At 42.1% G+C, this 19,551-nt stretch overlaps 1 protein-coding gene across 1 annotated transcript in view; it reads left to right on the top strand.

Annotated features, from left to right (window-relative positions):
* The window catches only part of FAM186A (family with sequence similarity 186 member A), a gene marked incomplete at its 5' end in the record, with an annotated part of 61,375 nt that overhangs the window by 15,506 nt on the left and 26,318 nt on the right, over nucleotides 1-19,551 (top strand). Inside the window, 3 exons of the mRNA XM_081310825.1 lie at nucleotides 624-846; nucleotides 2,385-2,555; nucleotides 10,083-17,808. Of these exons, the coding sequence (XP_081166951.1) occupies nucleotides 624-846; nucleotides 2,385-2,555; nucleotides 10,083-17,808 (8,120 nt within the window). The remainder of the gene's footprint in view (nucleotides 1-623; nucleotides 847-2,384; nucleotides 2,556-10,082; nucleotides 17,809-19,551) is intronic.

The following is a 19,551-nucleotide window of genomic DNA, read 5'->3' as shown; positions in this document are numbered from 1 at the left end:
TTTCATTCTAGACATTTGAAACCCATTGCGTATTTTGTACTTAGAGTATATCTCACATTGAATAATAGTTTTTTCATCAGAAATATCTGACCTGTATTTATATATTTTATAAAATTTACAGTTGAAAAAGAGTCAGATGCCCAAATTCTCCAAATATACTTAAAAGTTTTCTGATAAAATAATCAAATATGGCCAGATGCAGTGGCACATACTTGTAATCCCAGTAGCTCAGGAGTCTGCAAGTTCCAGGGTAGTCTCAGCAACTTAACAAGACCCTGTCTCAAAATAAAAAAATAAAACGCACTGGGAATTGTGGTTCAGTGGGTTCATTCCCAGGTACTTAAAAAAAATTATTGCTTGTAAGGAATTAAAGTTAGGATATAATAGGGCTTCAAATACAATGCTCTTTCCATTATATCATAGCATTGCTAGGATGATGAAGAAGAAAAAAATTTTTTTTTGAAAAGGGAAAATCTGAGACCAACAGTAAAGATAAAACTATCAAGACTTTAATTGGACAGCTTTATTATTTACTGTTACTGGCATGCTAGGAAAAAAAGTGATCAAAGCTTATCTTAAAAACTAAGAATTTATTAATGTATTACTCATTTTTATTCTTACAGGAAATTAATATGCAGCTGACTGACATACTGAACAATGTGCAACGGATAATAACCCGATATACTCCTGATGATCTTACCTCACTAACTGAAAGGAGGAAGTCTCTCATAGAATATAAGAGAAAAAGAAGAACCGAAGTTTTGGAGAAAGTGGCTTCTTATTCTAAGGGTATTGAAGTTAGAGAAAAAACCCTTACCCACATTCTGGCCTGGTTGGAAGAATGGAGTAAGTTTCTATAAGTGACAGTTAATGAAAAAGAGAAGAGAAATGTAAAATTTGAGCAATTAATTAGACTGAAGAAGAAAAGATTAGGATGTTACTCAGAGAATGGTAGTCCTCTGTTCCAGTAAGAACAACACAAGAAAAATATAGGCTTATTCACTTATTACTAACTATTCCAAATTCTTTAGGTTTTTTTTTTTAAAGGCAGCACTGGGGGTTAAACCCCAGGGCCTTGGGATCACGAAAGGCAAGTGCTCCTCCATCGAGCACTTTTTAGTTAATTTTAAGGCAGGATCTCATTAAATTACCCAAGCTAGTCTGTGAATTCGCAAGAGGCTAAGAGCTGGGATTAAAGGTATGTCCCACTATAACCAGCTTTCTTACTTTTATTAAAAAAGACCAGCATCCTCATGTTTAACTATTCCCTCACCTTGAACATTTTCCACCAAATAGCCATGACTCATTCCCTGCTTAACTATCATTTTAAAATGAGGTATTCTCTGACCATCCCCATTTTCCTACCAACTGGCATTCTAACATTACCTTTTTTTTTTTTTTTTTTTTTTTTTTTTTTTTTTTTTTTTTTTAGTTCTCGGTGGACACAACATCTTTGTTTGTATGTGGTGCTGAGGATCGAACCCGGGTCCATGCATGCCAGGCGAGCACGCTACCGCTTGAGCCACATCCCCAGCCCCACCCTTTTTCTTTTTTAATTTTTGTTTATAAGATTAGTATCTGCCATACTAAATAACTGATTTTCATTTTTATTTTTCATCTGTTCCTTTCCCTAGAATATAAGTAGTTTGAAGTCTTGAATAATACATGACAGAGCAGACATTGATGGAATTAAAGAATGAATAAGCGGGATGGGGATGTGGCTCAAGCGGTAGCGCGCTCGCCTGGCATGCGTGCGGCCCGGTTCCATTCTCAGCACCACGTACAAACAAAGATGTTGTGTCCGCCGAGAACTAAGAAAAAATAAAAATAAATATTAAAAAAAATGAATAAGCTAAGAATACAAAAAAAAAGAGGCTTTAATTTGGCTGTTAAGAATTAATGCATTCATGTTTTAGATACTTACTTCCCTGAGTCAGGAAAATAAGCTAAGACAGACACTTTTCTTTTTCCATAGGTACTGGGGATTGAACCCAGGGATGCTCTACCTCTGAGCTACATCCCCAGACCTTTTTAAAATTTTTATTTTGAGTCAAGTTCTTGATAAATTGCCCAGCTGTGCACTTGTGATCAGGAGGCTACTCAGCCTCATGAATAACTGGTATTCCAGATGTGCACCACCACACCCAGCTCCAAATGGACACTTAATAACCTGATTCAGATTTTTATATCCAATATTTCCTATTTATCCTCTGTTCCAAGTTTTGTTTTTTATAATTTCTTCAGAGAAAAGGCTAAGAATAACAAGTTCAAGATAACTATATCTCAAAGTACTACTATAGAGTAGCCACCTAATATTACAAGAGCATGTAATTATAATTATTTATCTTTTTTGCACAAAAAAACCCTTTTTTACTCTCTTCAAGGTGGCATTTTGTCTGAGATAACTGCAATGGATATTGATGAACATCTCCACTGGATAGCACAAATGCAGATGTTACCAGAAATGCTAAAAGCAATTGAGAACAATGTCAAGACACTGTATAGAATCGGTATAATTTTTCTTGAAGAAAGGAGGAAACAAAAGACTAGAACACGTAAGGGTACTTTAGTGACTTTGGAAATAGAATTTGACTTTTTTTGAAAACACACCTTTATTGAGGTGTAATTTCATACTGTAAAATTCATAATTGCATAATTATTTTCAGTAAATATACATAGTTGTGCAGTGATTACCATGATCCAATTTTAGAACATTTCTATTATCCCAACCACAGCACCAGACAACCACTAATCTACTTTCCCTCTCAATAAATTTGCTTTTCCTGGATATTTCATATGAACAGAATCATATAGTATGTGGTATTTTATGCTTTCAATTAGCATAATGCTGAAAAGCCATGTTTCAGGGCTTATTGATAGTCTCTTCTATTGCTGATTGTATATGGTTTTTTGGATACAGCACATTTTCTTTCTTTCTTTTTTTGGTACTGGGGATTGAACCCAGGGGTGCTTAACCACTGAGCCATATCCCCAGCTCTTTTTTATATTTTATTTAGGGATAGGGTTTCACTGAGTTGCTAAGGGCCTCCCTAAATTGCTAAGGCTGGCCTTGAACTTGGGATCCTCCTGCCTTAGCCTCACTGGGATTATAGGCATTTGCCAATGTGCCCTAGCACATTTTGTTGCTCCATTCACCAGTTGATAGACATTTGGTTTGTTAATGGCTTTTTTGAATAATGCTGCCCAAAACACACAAACAAGTTTTTTTTTTTTTTTAATATTTATTTTTTAGTTCTCAGCGGACACAACATCTTTATTTGTATGTGGTGCTGAGGATTGAACCTGGGCCGCACACATGCCAGGCGAGCGCGCTACCACTTGAGCCACATCCCCAGCCCCCACAAACAAGTTTTTGTGTAGGCATTTATTTTGTGTACATACCCTAAGGCTGAGTCATGAGGTAAATTCAATTGTTTTCCAAACATTCCCACAAGCAATGTATGAGAGTTTCTCTATATCCCCAACACTTGCTATTGTCTATCTTTTTAAAAAATTATTTTTAGTTGAAGATAGACACAATACCTTTATTTATTCATTTATTTATTTTTATGTGGTGCTGAGGATCAAACCCAGTGCCTCACATGTGCTAGGGAAATGCTTTACTACTGAGCTACAGCCCTTGTCTGTCTTTTTTTATTATAGCATTCTAGAAGTAGATATGAAGTGGTATCTCATAGTTTGTATTTCCTTTAACAACTAATTATGTTGAACATCTTTTTATATGCTTATTAGCCATTCTTATACCTTTTTTTGGTGACATGTCTATTTAAACGCTTGCCCTTTTTCACAGTTTATTTTTAACTGATAAATACTGTACATGGTTAAAGGGTACCATGTGATGTTTCCACACACATAAACAATGTGTAATGTTCAAATCATGGACTTGCCCACATTCATTATTGAATTTTATAATTTCTTTCCCTCCCTCCCTTCCTCTCTCTCTTTCTTTGGTTGTATAATAATTTCAATTATATATATATATATACATATATATATATATATATACATACACACACACAATTTTTTAACAAAGCAATTGCTATATATATATATATATATATATATATATATATATATATGAATTTTTTTTTAAATCTGTCAACAGCCTTTATTTTATTTATTTATGTGCAGTGCTGGGAATTGAACCCAGTGCCTCATGCATGCTAGGCAAGCACTCTGCCACTAAGCCACAACCCCAGCCCTCCCTTTTAAATATTGAGACTTGTTTTCTAGTCTAACACATTATCTCTCCTGGAGAATGTTCCATGTGTACTTGAAAAGAAAATATACTCTGTTGTGGGGCAGGGTTTTCCAAAGTTGGTTTATATTATTGTTCAAATCTTCTCTGACTGATTTTCTAATTGTTCTATCCATTATCATTTGTTTATTTTTTTAGGTGTAGATGGACACAGTACCTTTATTTTATTTTTTAATTTTTATGTGGGGCTGAGGATCAAACCCAGTGCCTTATACATGCTAGTGAGCACTCTACCGCTGAGCCTCAACCCCAGCCCCTATTCTATCCATTATTAAGAATGGGATATTGAACTCTCCTACTATTATTGTTGAGTCGCCTGTTTTTCCTGTTAATTTTGTCAGTTTTTGTTTCATGTATTTGGGGGCTCAGTTGTTATGTTCATATATGTTTATAATTTGGGCAGCTTCCTGAGGAATTGGCCCTTTATTGTTATAAAATGTGTTCCTTGTCTTTACAATCATTTTTCTTTTGTCTTAAAGTCTTTTTCATTTCATATAAGAATAGTCTCTTCAGCTTCCAGGTGATTACTATGCCCAAAGCACATTTAACTTTCTTCTTGTTGTTTTAAATCCTGTTTCTTTCTTCCTTTTTTAAAAAAATATTTTAGTTGTAGATGGACACAACAGCTTTATTTTATTTTTTTATATTGTGCTGAGGATCGAGCCCTGTGCCTCCCCTGCGCTAGGCAAGCGCTCTACCACACAGCCACAACCCTAGCCCCACATTTAACTTTCTATCATTTAACTTTCAACCTTTTTGTGTCCTTAGACCCAAAGTGTGTCATTTGTAGTTAGATTTTGTGGGACTTTTTTCTTTTAATACATCTGATAATCTCTGATTTTTGGAATATCGAAAATATTCATATTTAATGTAATTGTTGATGTGGTTGAATTTGTGCCTGCCATTTTGCTGTTTTTCTGACTATTCTTTTTTTATTTTTATTTTTTGCAGTACTGGGGATTGAATCCAGGGGTGTTCTACTACTGAGCTACATCCCCAGACCTTTTTAGTTTTTGAGACAGGACCTTCTTAAATTGCCCAGGCTGGGCTGGGGATGTGGCTCAAGCGGTAGCACGCTCACCTGGCATGCGTGCGGCCCGGGTTCGATCCTCAGCACCACATACAAAACAAAAGATGTTGTGTCTGCCAATAACTAAAAAATAAATATTAAAAAATTCTCTCTCTCTAAAAACAAAACAAAACAAAAAAAAAAAAAAAAAAAAAAACCATTGCCCAGGCTGGCTTTGAGTTTTGATCTTCCTACCTCATTCTCCTAAGACACTGGGATTATAGATGTATATCACCATGCCAAACATTGTTCCTCTATTCATTTATCACCTTCTGTGTTCAACAGATAATTTTTACACAACAATTTATTTCCACTCTTTTACTCTACCTTTGGAGTAATTTCCTTAGTGTTTGCTCTAGGTATTGCTGTATACAGTAATTCCACTTCTCTGTAGCTTTGCTCTTTGCTGTTTCAGTTACTTTTGTAACTCATCCCTTTATCTCTCTCTGCTATATATCCACCCATAAGTCACTTGGTTGCCTAGTTGGTAATCATACTGAAGTCACAGTATCATAGTGCTTAGATTAAAGTAACCCTCATTTTACTCAATACTGAGCCTATTTAGGTCATGTTTGCTTAATCATCATCATCATCATCATCATCATCATCATTATCCTCCTCCTCCTCAAAGTGCAAGGGTAATGATGCTGGTAATTTGGATATGCCAAAGAGAAGCTATAAAGTATTTTTCCTTTAAGTGAAAAGGTCAAGTTTCTTGAATTAGTCAGGAAAGAATAATAATTACATGCTGAGGTTGCTAAGATCTATATAATAATGAATCTTCTATGAATCATGATAAAGGAAAAAAATTCACGCTAGTTTTGCTCTCATACATCAAACTGCAAAAGTTACAGTGAATGATATGCTTAGTCATCACCTTCCTTCATCTTATCACATAAACATTATATCATCTCACATTATAGCAAGAAGCAATTCCCAATTTTCTTTGTAATTTGCAATTCAACATGATGTTGAACATCTTTCCATATGTTTATTATATCGTCTGTATATCTTGTTTCTTACTATTATTATTATTATTATTATTATGTGTGTACGTGTATCTATGTGTTACTAGGGATTGAACCCAGAGATGCTCTATCACTGAATTATAATCCCAGCCCTTTTTATTTTGAGATAGAGTCTGGCTAAGTTACTGTGGCTGGCCTCAAACTTGTAATCCTCCTTCCTCAGCCTTCTGAGTTTCTGGAATGCAGGGTTCCAGACATGTACCATCACACCTGGCTCTTATTTTCATTATTTGAAGAATAGTTTTGCTAGCTGTAGAATTCTTGGCTAAGTCTTTTTCTTTCATCATTTTGAACATGTCACTCTACTGCCTTTTGGCCTCCACTATGTATGATAAAAAGTGAGTTGCTAAATTTACTGTGGTTCTTTTGTAGTTCATATGTCTCCCTTGATGGGAATAAGTAATTTTTTCTCTTTCTGGTTTAAATATTTTCTCTTTGACTTTCAATAGTTTGAGTATGAGGTATGTAGATATGTTACCCTATTTAGGAGTTCACTGAGCTTCTTGAATTAGGAGATTAAATATTTTTCATCATCTGTGAGATGATTTTGTCTTTTTAATTTTTTAAATTCTTTTCTGTGACTTTCCTCTCCTCTTCTTCTGGAACTTCTGTTACTTGTACATTGGTATGCTTGATGGTTACCCCTATAGTCTGAATATTTGTGTCCCTCCAAAATTCTTACACTGGAATTTAACCCCCAAGATGATAGTAGTTGAAGGTGGGGCCTTTGGGTAGTGACTGAGTCAGAGGGTTGTGAATGGGATTAGTAACCTACAAAAGAGGCTCAGGAGAGATCCTTTACCTCTTTTACCATGGGAAGTTGTTGTGAAAATGCAGTTGTCTATAAGGAAGTAGGCTGTTAATAGACACCAACTCTTACTTGAACATGGACTTCCGGGCCTCCAGAACTTTGAGAAATACATTTCTGTTGTTATAAGCTACCCAGTTTGTAATATATTTTTAATAGCAACCTGAATAGACAGTGTCCCACAAGTCCCTGTGGCTTTGGTCACTTCATTCTTTTTCTTCTTTACCTTTCATATTGGATTATCTCAATTAGTCCAGCATTATATTTGCTGAATATTTTTTCTTCTGTCAGCTCAAATATGCTTTTGAGGTGTTCTGGTGATTTTTCATTTTAGTTATGTACTTTTTTGGGGGTGGGGGATTGAACCCCAGGGGTATTTTATCACTGAGCTATATCCCCAGCCCTTTTTATTTTTAATTTTGAGACTTAGCAAGAGCTTGCTAAGTTGCTAAGGTTGAACTTGTGATCTTCCCATCTCAGCCTCATGAGTCGCTGGAATTACAGGTATGTACCACCATGCCCAGTTAATTGTGTAGATTTTATTTTTTAAACAATACCTTTATTTTATTTATTTATATGTGGTGCTGAGAATAGAACCCAGTGTCTCACACATGCCAGGCAAGTGAGCTACTGCTGAGCCCCAGCCCCAGCCCCAATAGTGTACTTTTTAACTCCAAATTTTTCACTTGGTTTTCAAATTTTCATTTATTTATTTTTGCGGTACTGAGGATTGAACCTGGGGTGCTTTACTACTGAGCTACAAAAGAGGCCTTTTTATTTTTGGGGGGGATAGAGTCTCAATAGCCTCAAAATTGAAATCCTCCTGCCTCAGCCTCCTGAGTTGCTGGGATTATAGATGTGTGCCACTGAGAAATCCATATCTTTATTGATATGCTCTATTTGATGAGAATTATCACCACATTTTCTTTTTATTTTAAATATGGTTTCCTAAACTCTTTGCATAAATTTATAATTGCTTTTTCCGAAGTCTTTTTTTTTTTTTTTTTTGTGGTAAGTCCAGCATTTGGGCCCTCTCAGAGACAATTTTAATTGACCCTTTTTTTCCCCTTTGTACATGTCACAGTTTCCTTTTTCTTTGCATTTTCTTTTCCTTTTTTTTTATGTTGACAACTAGGTGTTTTAGATATTACATTGTAGCAATTCTAGGTTCTAATTCTCCCTACCATTCCAGGGTTTGTTATTGCTGCTTTGTTTTATGTTTTAGTGACTTTTGCCTGTACTAGTTCTATGAAGTCTCTCTCTCTCACAATGTGAAGTCACTAACATCTCTAGTCAGTTCTTTTTATTTATTTATCTATTTATTTTTAAATATGTATTTTTATAACTTTGTTTTATTATTTTTTTTTAACATGGTGCTGAGGATTTAACCTAGCTGCCACTGAGCTACAGCCCCAGTCCCTCAGTTCTTCTTTGTTGCTCCTTTCTTTGTCTTTTTAAGCCCAAATTCCTATGGTTATCCTTGGGTCAGTATAGCTTATTGGTTAATAAATTATCTGCTAATCACTGATCCAATAAGCCCTCTTCTCTGCAAATAAATTTGTGTATAGTTTAGGGATTGTTTGACAATCACCCACCATTGTTCCCACCTGATCCTTAGCTCCAAATCAAGTCATCCCCTTAGACAGTAGAGCTGTTGGTCCTCACAGTAGGCCTGACTCTGGTAGAACTTGAGGACATGGATCTGGGGTTGGGGTGGTTGGGGATGGAAGCAGCTCCAGGTTACCAAACCACCACTTTTTTTTTTCTTGAATAAATGCATCTCAATTTGTTGTATATCTTTGGTCAATTTATAAAGTCCAAAAATGATTGTTTTTACACCTTTGTCCAGTTTTATCATGGCTTTTAGGGGAAATTTTTTGTTGAGTTTATCACTGAGTCATTCTGGAAATTCCTTCAATGTTTGTCAGTTGATTTATGGCCCTTTGAAAGAATTAAAGTTAGGGGCCTGGGGATGTGACTCAGTGGTAGAGCACTTGCCTATCATGTGTGAAGCACTGGGTTCAATCCCCAGCACCACATAAAAATAAATAAATAAAGACATTGTGTTCATCTACAACTAAAAAAAAAAAAAAAGAAACAAAGTTAGCTTTGATTCAGAAAAGGTAAAATAAAGACAGAACCCAAGAAAGAAAATGGAGTCCCTCTCCTCTCTGAGAATACCCATACTCTTCCTTGAGAATGTCCCCTTTTCTCCTTTCCCATCCCTTCTACTCTGAGTGACATGTATGAAATCTTCCTAACTTGAGTGCAAAAATTAGTATGAATGGGGAGTTTGCCTCAGTTTCCCAGAAGACTCCAGCCCTGTAACAACAGAACATGCTACTAGTTCTGCCTGGTGAGGTGGCACACTCCTGGAATACTGATAACTTGGGAGGCTGAATGCAGGAAGATTACAAATTCAATCACAAAGGATCACTCTCACTTCTGGACTGGGGGTGTATATCAGTAATAGAGCACCCCTGGCTTCAATCTCCTAGGACCACCAAAAAATAAAAATAAAAGAGAGAAAGAAAAAAGAACTAAGCATAACCAAAGCCAGAAAAAAGTTTCAGTTTATATTTTATCTACCAAAGTTGTAACTGAAAGTAAGTTGAGGTCACAACAGAATTAATATTCCACACCCTGGAAGTAGAATTTCTAGGTGATTGTGGAAAAAAAATCTTTCTGAAACAATACTGCTGTATTTTGGAGCTAACACTTTCTGAGGAATATTTATCCTATCATTGTCCATTAATTTAGGCTAAATTATTTTTTTAATTACCACTGAGCCACAACCCTGAACCAATTTAGGCTAAATTCTTTAAGCTTAAACATTAATAGAACACAATTAAAGGAGAAATGCAATTTCATTGTTTTGTGTTGTATTTATTCTTCCAGAATCTAGATGTACTCTGTGGAAATCTTGGAAAGACAGAGTTGTAAAACGACCTGCGACAGCCCATGCCTTAAAACCAGATCAGATGATTAGCGATCAATTTGCAACAAATACGAAGGTTTCAGAAATTCAAGATATGCTACAGGAACTCATAGGCACAACAATGTTCAATAAATTGGAAAACAGTGCTATTAAATATATATCATCAACAATAGTCAATCTTTCTAAAGCCTTGTGTATACTAAGTGACAATTTAAAGGCTGCTATTGACTTCCCAGTTGGCAGTATATACGAAAATGAAACAAGAGAAGCAGAAAAAGAGCACTCTCAGAAAATAATATACAGTCTCAGTGAACAAAATGAAATGCTTCAGCAGAGACTTAAAGATATAGAAGAAAAATTTGAACAACTTATTAAATCCAAAGCTATTATTGGACAACAACTGTACACATCATTGTCCACATCTTCAACCTTAAAAGTATTATCTGAACAGTCATCCACGACCAAAGCTGATGACATAGAGGACACTGTGGACAGTATTTTAAGCAAAGAATTTGAAAATATTTTAGATGAATCCCAAAGAAAAGGAACCAAAGGCACTGGGAAAAAGTGGGAGGCAGCTCTTTCACATACAGCCCAAGCTGAAGCAACCCCAGAGCTAAGTGAACAGCCTGATGAAGATACTACTGGAGATGATATATCACTGAAGAAAGGTGATGACCATCAAAAAGATGAAACTGACTATCATGAATCACAGAAAAGAAGGTATTCACGTGAGGCCTCTGAAATAAATCTGATTGATGGTAAAGGTGAACAGAAAGTCTCAGAGGACAAACCTCGTCAACGATTTGAGCTAGAAGCACTGGAAAAAAAGAAAAAAGAAAGAAAACCCTTTTCTCAAAGCAAATCAAAGCCATCTGTTGAAACAAAAAGCAAACATTTCTCTTCTACTGAAACAAATAGCCAAGGTGACAGAAGTGGAACAAGGAGTACAGGGGAACAATTCAGAAAGGTCAGACCTGAACAAGAACTTGAAAAAGGCCCAATTTCCTCAGAGATAAAATCATACTCCTCTAGTGAGTCAGTGGGCAAAGAGATCAAAAGCAAAATGAGTAGATCAACAGAGTCAATCCAGTTTAAGAGTGATTTCACCTCTGAGCCCCAGAAAGTTGGAAAAAAGGGAAAGAAACACCAAATCCTTCCAGGACGGACCACAAGCAAAGAAGGAATAATAGAAGAGAAAGAACTGTTATCCTTTATCAAACAAACCCAGGCTCAACTACTTGTTAAATCACACTCAAAGGTCAAGATGGCTAAAGAGGATTTAGGAAGTCTAGATGGCAAAAGCGAACAGGATAACCTAGAATTATTTCAAAAAGCCATACTGGCTTTCCTAAAAGAGAAAATTGATAACATAGGAAAGTCTTTTCGTACAGAGAGTGTGCTAAAGGAGGAGAAATTATTAAAAAAAGAAGAAGTTGAAAAGTTAGGAGTTATAAAGGCAAAAACAGAGGAATATTTCCAAAAAGTGGCTGAAACTGTGACTAAAATCTTGAGGAAATACAAAAATATAAAAACTAAAGGACAAGTTGAAGAGAAATCTTTGAAACAAAAAAAGATTGTCTCATTTATGCCAGATTTTCAAAAGTCAAAACCTGAAATTAGCTCAATTCTTGAAAATGAGAGCACAGACCCAATAATTAACAATTTAATACAAATGATATTGACTGAATTAGAAAGAGATGTTCCAACAATCTTGGAAGGAGAAGACTACAAGGAGAAAGAAAAAAAGAAGCAGAAGGAATATTTGCCAGAAGATCAAGAAAAAATATCCAGCATGCGTGAGCTGCAGAAGCCGAAACAGGAAGAAGAGGTAGGGAAAGAACGAAAAAATCAGAGGACTCAAAAGAGGATTGAGCAAGATGGGAAAGAAAATCAAAGGAAAAGGGACAAACAAGTGCAGCAGCAATCCAAACAGCAGCAGTCGGAAGCATGGAAGAAAACCATGAAAGAGCGAATGGTGCCCTTGGAGAAGAAGAGTGAAGAGATGATGGGGCAGATTCAAGATCTGGTAATTACAGGGGAGAAAGACAAGAAGCAGAGCAGAGGGACAGAAGACTTCAAAAGGCAGAGGCAGTTCAAAGAAAAGGATAAGACTGAGAAGAAAAAATCTGTAGAACCAACAGAAATGGCCATCCAAAGACCAGTGACATATTCCAGAATGAGGAGAACATTGAAACATGAATCTCAGCTATATGAAGAACAAAAGATCCAAAAGAATCTTGAGACAGTAGAGAGTCTTCCTGCAGGACAGAGTCCCATACCAGTCACTCCTCCCACCTCAACACGTTCCTCCCTAACCAGCACCCTTCCTGCTTCTGAAGAGTCTCTCACAGAGTACATCACTCTCAGTCCTGAGCAAGCACAGGCACTAGGGATAACTCTCACCCCTGAGCAAGCCCAAGCCCAAGGGATCACTCTCACCTCTGAGCAGGCACAGGCACTGGGCATCACTCTGACTCGAGAGCAGGCCCAGATCCAGGGGATCATTCTCACCCCTAAACAGGCCCAAGCACAAGGGACCACTCTCACCTCTCAGCAGGCCCACACACAGGGGATCACCCTCACCCCTGAGCAGGCCCAGGCCAAGGGTATCACCCTCACCCCTGAGCAGGCCCAGGCACTGGGGATCACTCTCACCCCTCAGCAGGCACAGGCCAAGGGGATCACTCTCACCCCTCAGCAGTCCCAGGCATTGGGGATCACTATTGCCCCTGAGCAAGCCCAGGCCCAGAGGATCACTCTCATCCCTCAGCAGGCTCAGATACTGGGGATCACTCTCGCCCCTGAGGTGACCCTGGCCAGGGGGATCACTCTCACCCCTGAGTGGGCCCAGGCACTGGGGATCACTCTCACCACTGAGCAGGCCCAGGCCAAGGGGATCACCCTCACCCCAGAGCAGGCCCAGACACTGGGGATTACTCTAGTCCCTGAACAGACCCAGGCCAAGGGGATCACTCTTGACCCTGAGCAGGCCCAGGCCAAGGGGATCACCCTCACCTCTGAGCAGGCCCAGGTACTGGGGATCACTCTCACCCCTCACCAGGCCCAGGCACTGGGAATCACTCTCATCCCCGAGCAGGCCCAGGCCAAGGTGATCACACTCACCCCTAAGCAGGCCCAGGCACTGGAGATCACCCTCAACCCTGAGCAGGCCCAGGGCCAGGCCCAGGGAATCACTCTCACCCCTCAGCAGGCCCAGGCACGGGGGATCACCCTCACTCCTGAGCAGGCCCAAGTACTGGGGATCACTATCACACCTGAGCATGCTCAGGCCAAGGGGATCACTCTCACCCCTCAGCAGGTCCAGGCACAGGGGATCACTCTCTCTCCTGAGCTGACCCAGGCCAAGGGGATCACTCTCACCCCTGAGCAGGCCCAGGTACTGGGGATCACTCTCACCACTGAACAGGCCCAGGCCAAGGGGATCACCCTCACCCCTGAGCAAGCCCAGGCACTGGGGTTCACTCTCACCCCTGAGCAGGCCCAGGCCAAGGAGATCACCCTCACCCCTGAGCAGGCCCAGACACTGGGGATCACTCTCTCTCCTGAGCATTCCCAGGCCAAGGGGATAACTCTCACCCCTGAGCAGGCCCAGGCCAAGGGGATAACTCTCACCCCTCAGCAGGCCCAGGCCAAGGAGATCACCCTCACCCCTGAGCCGGCCCAGGCCAAGGAGATCACCCTCACCCCTGAGCAGGCCCAGAAACTGGGGATTACTCTAGCCCCTGAAGAGGTCCAGGCCAAGGGGATCACTCTCACCCCTGAGCAGACCCAGGCACTGGGGATCACTCTCACTCCTCAGCAGGCCCAGGAACTGGGGATCACTCTCACTCCTCAGCAGGTCCAGACACTGGGGATCACTCTCACCCCTGAGCAGGCCCAGTCCAAGGGGATCACTCTCACCCCTGAGCAGGCCCAGGCACTGGGGATTACTCTCACCCCTGAGCAGGCCCAGTCCAAGAGGATCACCCTCACCCCTGAGCAGGCCCAGGTCCTGGGGATTCCTCTCACCCCTGAGCTGGCCCGGGCAATCACTCTCACGCCTCAGCAGGCCCAGGCACAGGGGATCACTCTCACCCCTGAGGAGGCCCAGGCACTGGGGATCACTCTCACCCCTGAGCAGGCCCAGGCACAGGGGATCACTCTCACCCCTGAGCAGGCCCAGGCACAGGTGATCACTCTAACACCTGAGCAAGCCCAGGCCAAGGGTATCACTCTCATCCCTGAGCTGGCCCAGGCCAAGTGGAGCACTCTCACCCCTCAGCAGGCCCAGGCACAGGGGATCACCCTCACCCCTGAGCAGGCCCAGGAAAAGGGGATCTCTCTCATCCCTGAGCAGGCCCAGGCAATCACTCTTACTCCTCAGCAGGCCCATGCACTGGGGATCACTCTCACCCCTCAGCAGACCCAGGCACTGGGGATTACTCTAGCCCCTGAGCATGCCCAGGCCAAAGGGATCACTCTCACCCCTCAGCAGGCCCAGGCCAAGGGGATCACACTCATCCCTGTGCAATCCCGGGCCAAGGGGATCACTCTCATCCCTGAACAGGCCCAGGCACTAGGGATCACTCTAGCCCCTGAGCAGGCTCAGGCCAAGGGGATCACCCTCATCCCTGAACAGGCCCAGGCCAAGGGGATCACACTCATCCCTGTGCAATCCCGGGCCAAGGGGATCACTCTCATCCCTCAACAAGTCCAGACACTGGGGATCACCATCACCCCTGAGCAGGTCCAGGCCAACAGGATCACTCTAACCCCTGAGCAGACCCAGGCACTGGGGATGACTCTAGCCCCTGAGCAGGCTAAGGCCAAGGGGATCACTCTCACCCCTGAGCAGCCCCAGAAACTGGGGATCACTCTAACACCTGAGCAGGCCCAGGCACTGGGGATCACCCTCACCCCTGAGCAGGCCCAGGCCAAGGGGATCACTCTCACCCCTGAGCAGCCCCAGACACTGGGGATCACTCTAACACCTGAGCAGGCCCAGGCCAAGGGTATCACTCTCACCCCTGAGCAGGCCCAGGCCAAGGGGATCACTCTCACCCCTGAGCAGCCCCAGACACTGGGGATCACTCTCACCCCTGAGCAGGCCCAGGCCAAGGGGATCACTCTCACCCCTGAGCAGCCCCAGACACTGGGGATCACTCTCACCCCTGAGCAGCCCCAGACACTGGGGATCACTCTCACCCCTGAGCAGGCCCAGTCCAAGGGGATCACTCTCACCCCTGAGCAGCCCCAGACACTGGGGATCACTCTCACCCCTGAGCAGGCCCAGTTACTGGGGATCACTCCTTCCCCTGAGCAGGCCCAGGCCAAGGGGATCACTCTCACCTCTCAGCAGGCCCAGGCACTGGGGATCACTCTCACCCCTCAGCAAGCCCAGGAAATGGGGATCCCTCTCACCCCTGAGCAGTCTCAGGCACGGGGGATCACTCTCACCCCTTATCAGGCCCAGGCACGTGGTATCACTCTCACTCCTCAGCAGGCCCAGGCCAGGGGGTTAACTCTCACCCCTAAGCAATCCCAGACATGGGGGAACACCCTCACCCTTGAGCAGGCCCAGGAAATGGGGATCACTCTCACCCCTCAGCAGGCCCAGACACTGGGGATCACTCTCACCCCTCAACAGGCCCAGACACTGGGGATCACTCTCACCCCTGAGCAGGCCCAGGCCAAGGGGATCACTCTCATCCCTGAGCAGTCCCAGGCACGGGGGATCACTCTCACCCCTCAGCAGGCCCAAGACTTGGGGTTCACTCCCACCCCTCAGCAACCGCTGGCACAGGGGATCACTCTCACCCCTCAGCAAGCCCCAGATCTGGGTATCCGTCTCACCCCTCAAAAGACACAGGACCTGGGGATTACTCTTACCCCTCAGCAGGCCCAGGCACAGAGGGTCCCTCTCACTCCACAGCAGGCACAGGACCTGGGGATTAGTTTTAACCTTCAGCAGGCCCATGCTCAAACTGTCACTCTTTCCCCTCAATCAGCCCAGGTATTTGGTGCCACTCTCACTCCTGAGCAGGTTCAGGCATTGCTGCCCCCTCTCCCTTCTGGTCAGGCAGTAGGCATCACCCATACCCCCAAGCTAGCACAGGCATTAGAAGTCCCTCTTACTGAAGAACAGGCCAGAAAATTGAGGGTTTCTATCACTCCAGAAAAGTTTCAAGGGGCATCAAACATTATTAGCCTGGAGCAGTTCCATGCATTGAGGGTCACTCCCTCCCTCCAGCAGGCCCAGGCACTTGGCACTCCTCTCACCCTGGAAAAGCTCTCCACATTGGCTCCTTCCACTCTTAGACCATTTCATGAATTGAAGACTTCTTTCCCCACTAAACAATCCATTCCATCAAGACTATCTCCAAGCCCTGGTAGTCCTAGGAAAGGCCAAGGAATGCATATTCCTTCTGGCCCAGGAAAGCTCTTGGCACCACAAATCTTTCCTACCTCTAGACAGATTCTGGTAGGTGAAGGTCAATTCATTCCTGCACAGTCTGCAGCACCAGAGATCTCTCCCAATCTTGGGCAACTCCCAATATCTTGGGTCCCTCCCATTCCAGGACAGCCCCTTGAACAGGAGGCCCTTAGTTCTAGGCAATTCTTCATATCTAGGGGCCTTCTGACTCCCCGGCCACCTCTGATATTGCAGACTCCTGTCACTCCCAGGCAACCTCTTATATCAAGACTCCCATCCACCTTTGGACAGATCCCCAAACTCCGGGATCCTCTGTCTCCTGGAAAGCCCTTGGTTCCTGAAGCCTCTTCCATCCCCAGGGAGCTTCAGGAATCTGGACCCAGCATTTTGGAGCAGCCCCAGGCACTCCGGCCTTCTGCCACCCCTGAGCCCTCTCCCTATCTGCAGACCTCTTCTCCCTTTGGGCAGCAACTGGCACCATGGATTATTCCCGGGCAAGTTTCACCACTATGGGTCCCTTCCACTCCCAGACATCCTTCCACATTCTGGCCTCCCACAGCCCCTGAAAAGCCCCAGGGAGTTTTGTCCTCTTCTGTTGCTCAGAAAAGACCAGCAATTATTTCTTCTTTGAAATCTAAACCAGCTTTGGTTCATCCAAGTGCTCCAGATTCTAAGGTATCTCAAGCTCCTTTCACCACTAAGAAGGCCCAAATATCAGAGGTCTCTGACACTTCTGAAGAAACCAAGATGCTCCAAGATCCTTCTGCCATGGGACCATTTGAAACATTTCAGTCCCATCTCACCAATTATAGGATACCAATATTGCAAACCCCTCACATTGATGGGCAGGCCCTTCCACCTCTCATGAAACCTCAAATGTCACTACCTTCTCTAATAACTCAACTACCCAAAATATCACAGATCTTACCTGCTCAATGGGACCAGAAATCTCGATTCCCTCCTATAGACAAGCCCTGGATTCTGCCTTCAGTTTTAGGCATCAAGAAACCAAAGGTAACAGTGCCCCCTTCCTCTCCCCAAGAGCTTGAAGAAAAGAGATATTTTGTTGATGTAGAGGCTCAGAGGAAGAATCTCATACTATTAAATCAGGCCACAAAAACTTCTGGACTCCCTTTGCAGCAACATACAACGGCTAGGAATCTCATAATTGAGACACTTCATATGAACAATATTCGGCTGGGATACCTGTTCCGCAAGTACATTGCCTATAGCCTGATCCAGCATGCCAGGTAGATTTAATTATCATATCCAGTTTTCTGGTACAGTTCTGATTTCAAACACTCCCCCTCATTGCCTAGAAGTATATTCATATTTATCAGATCATATGCTTTAAAGCATTCTTACAGAAGTTCTGTGGGATGGAAACTTGTTTAAGATAGCAAAAGCAGGGGCTGGGGTTGTGGCTCAGTGTGGCTCAGTGCATGTGTGAGGCACTGGGTTCAATCCTCAACACCACATAAAAAATGAAAGTAAAGGTATTGTATCCTTCTACAACTTAAAAAAAGATAGCAAAAGCAGATTATTTTTAAATGTGTATTTTTTAGTTGTCAATAGACCTTTATATTTTTTTATATGCAATGCTGAGGATTGAACCCAGTGCCTCTCATATGCTAGGCAAATCCTCACAACTGAGCCATAACCCCAGAACCAGTAGATATATTTTTTAGGAAATAAGAAATTTTATATATATAGTGGTGCACACCTGTAATCCCAGATGCTCAGGAAGCTGAGGCAGTGAGGCAGGAGGATCACAAGTTACAGGCCAGCCTCAACAACTTACCAAGACTATCTAAAAATAAAAAGGGAAGGGAAAGGAGGAGGAGGAGGAGGAGGAGGAGGAGGAGGGTGAGGAGGAGGAAGGGAAGAAGAAGAGGAGGAGGAAGAGGAGGAAGAGAAGTAGAAGAGGAGGAGGAGGAGAGGGGAAGGAGAAAGGAAAAAAATATATATAATTTGATCCATTTCATTTATTTATATCTCTAGTAGAGATTTTAAGATATATTTTGTGGATATTATAGATGATCTCCAAAGTATCAACTTGAAAAGCTTATAGATGCTTGACAGTTATTCTGAATCTCTGTCATCTTCAGTTCACCAGAGATGTATGACTTTTAAAATGGGAAATGGCAGGTTATATACAAGATGTTGTTATAGCAATTTTGCTGCTGGTCTTGATTTTTTAAAATTTCAAATATCAGAAATGGGTCAAAGTAAATAACAATTGTCTTGCTATTCTCAAAATTTGTGTTTGAGGTTACTAACCTATTATTTAGGAAGAAATTTTTAATCTCAAATTATAGGATGCAAATTTAGGGACTGGGGTTGTGGCTCAGTGTTAGAGTATTCCCCTAGCATACGTGAGGTTCAAACCTCAGTACTACATAGAAATGAAATAAAGATATTGTGTCCACCTATAACTAAAAATACCCATAATATCAGAAAAGGCTATCATTAATTTTATGAACAGCTTACATAATTTGTTCAATAAATCTTTATTAGGTGCCAAGCATTGCTCTAGGTGCTAGGGATACCCCAGGAAAGAAAACAAAGTCCCCTGTTCTCTTAAAATTTATATTTTAGGAGGTCAAATTCATTTGGAAACTGAAGGGTTAGAACAAAGTACAAAAGGAAAACTTCTTCAACCTATAATCAGAACTTCTAATTTCAAAGCTTAAGTTAGTTGAGATTTGTTGAAAAATGTTTCACTGTATACTTGTGTTTAATTTTCTCTTTCCACATTGAGGAACCCCAGGCTTTTAAATATGATTTTACATCTAAACACTTTCATCCACTGGCTTTGAATTTGCAATCCTCCTGCCTCAGCCTCCCAAGCCACTGGGATTACAGGCGTGCACCACTGTACCTGGCCCAAGTTTAACTTTTAAAGAAAAAATTATAATCCTTAGTATAGGGTAACTGTAACCACAGGTCTGCATAGGTTAGTGGCAGTGACAAGAATCAAAGTATAACTTTAA

This window comes from Spermophilus citellus (genome assembly GCF_964194105.1).
Source record: "Spermophilus citellus genome assembly, chromosome: 10".
NCBI classification, from domain to species: domain Eukaryota; kingdom Metazoa; phylum Chordata; class Mammalia; order Rodentia; family Sciuridae; genus Spermophilus; species Spermophilus citellus.
This window is presented reverse-complemented; position numbering and strand designations above follow the sequence as displayed.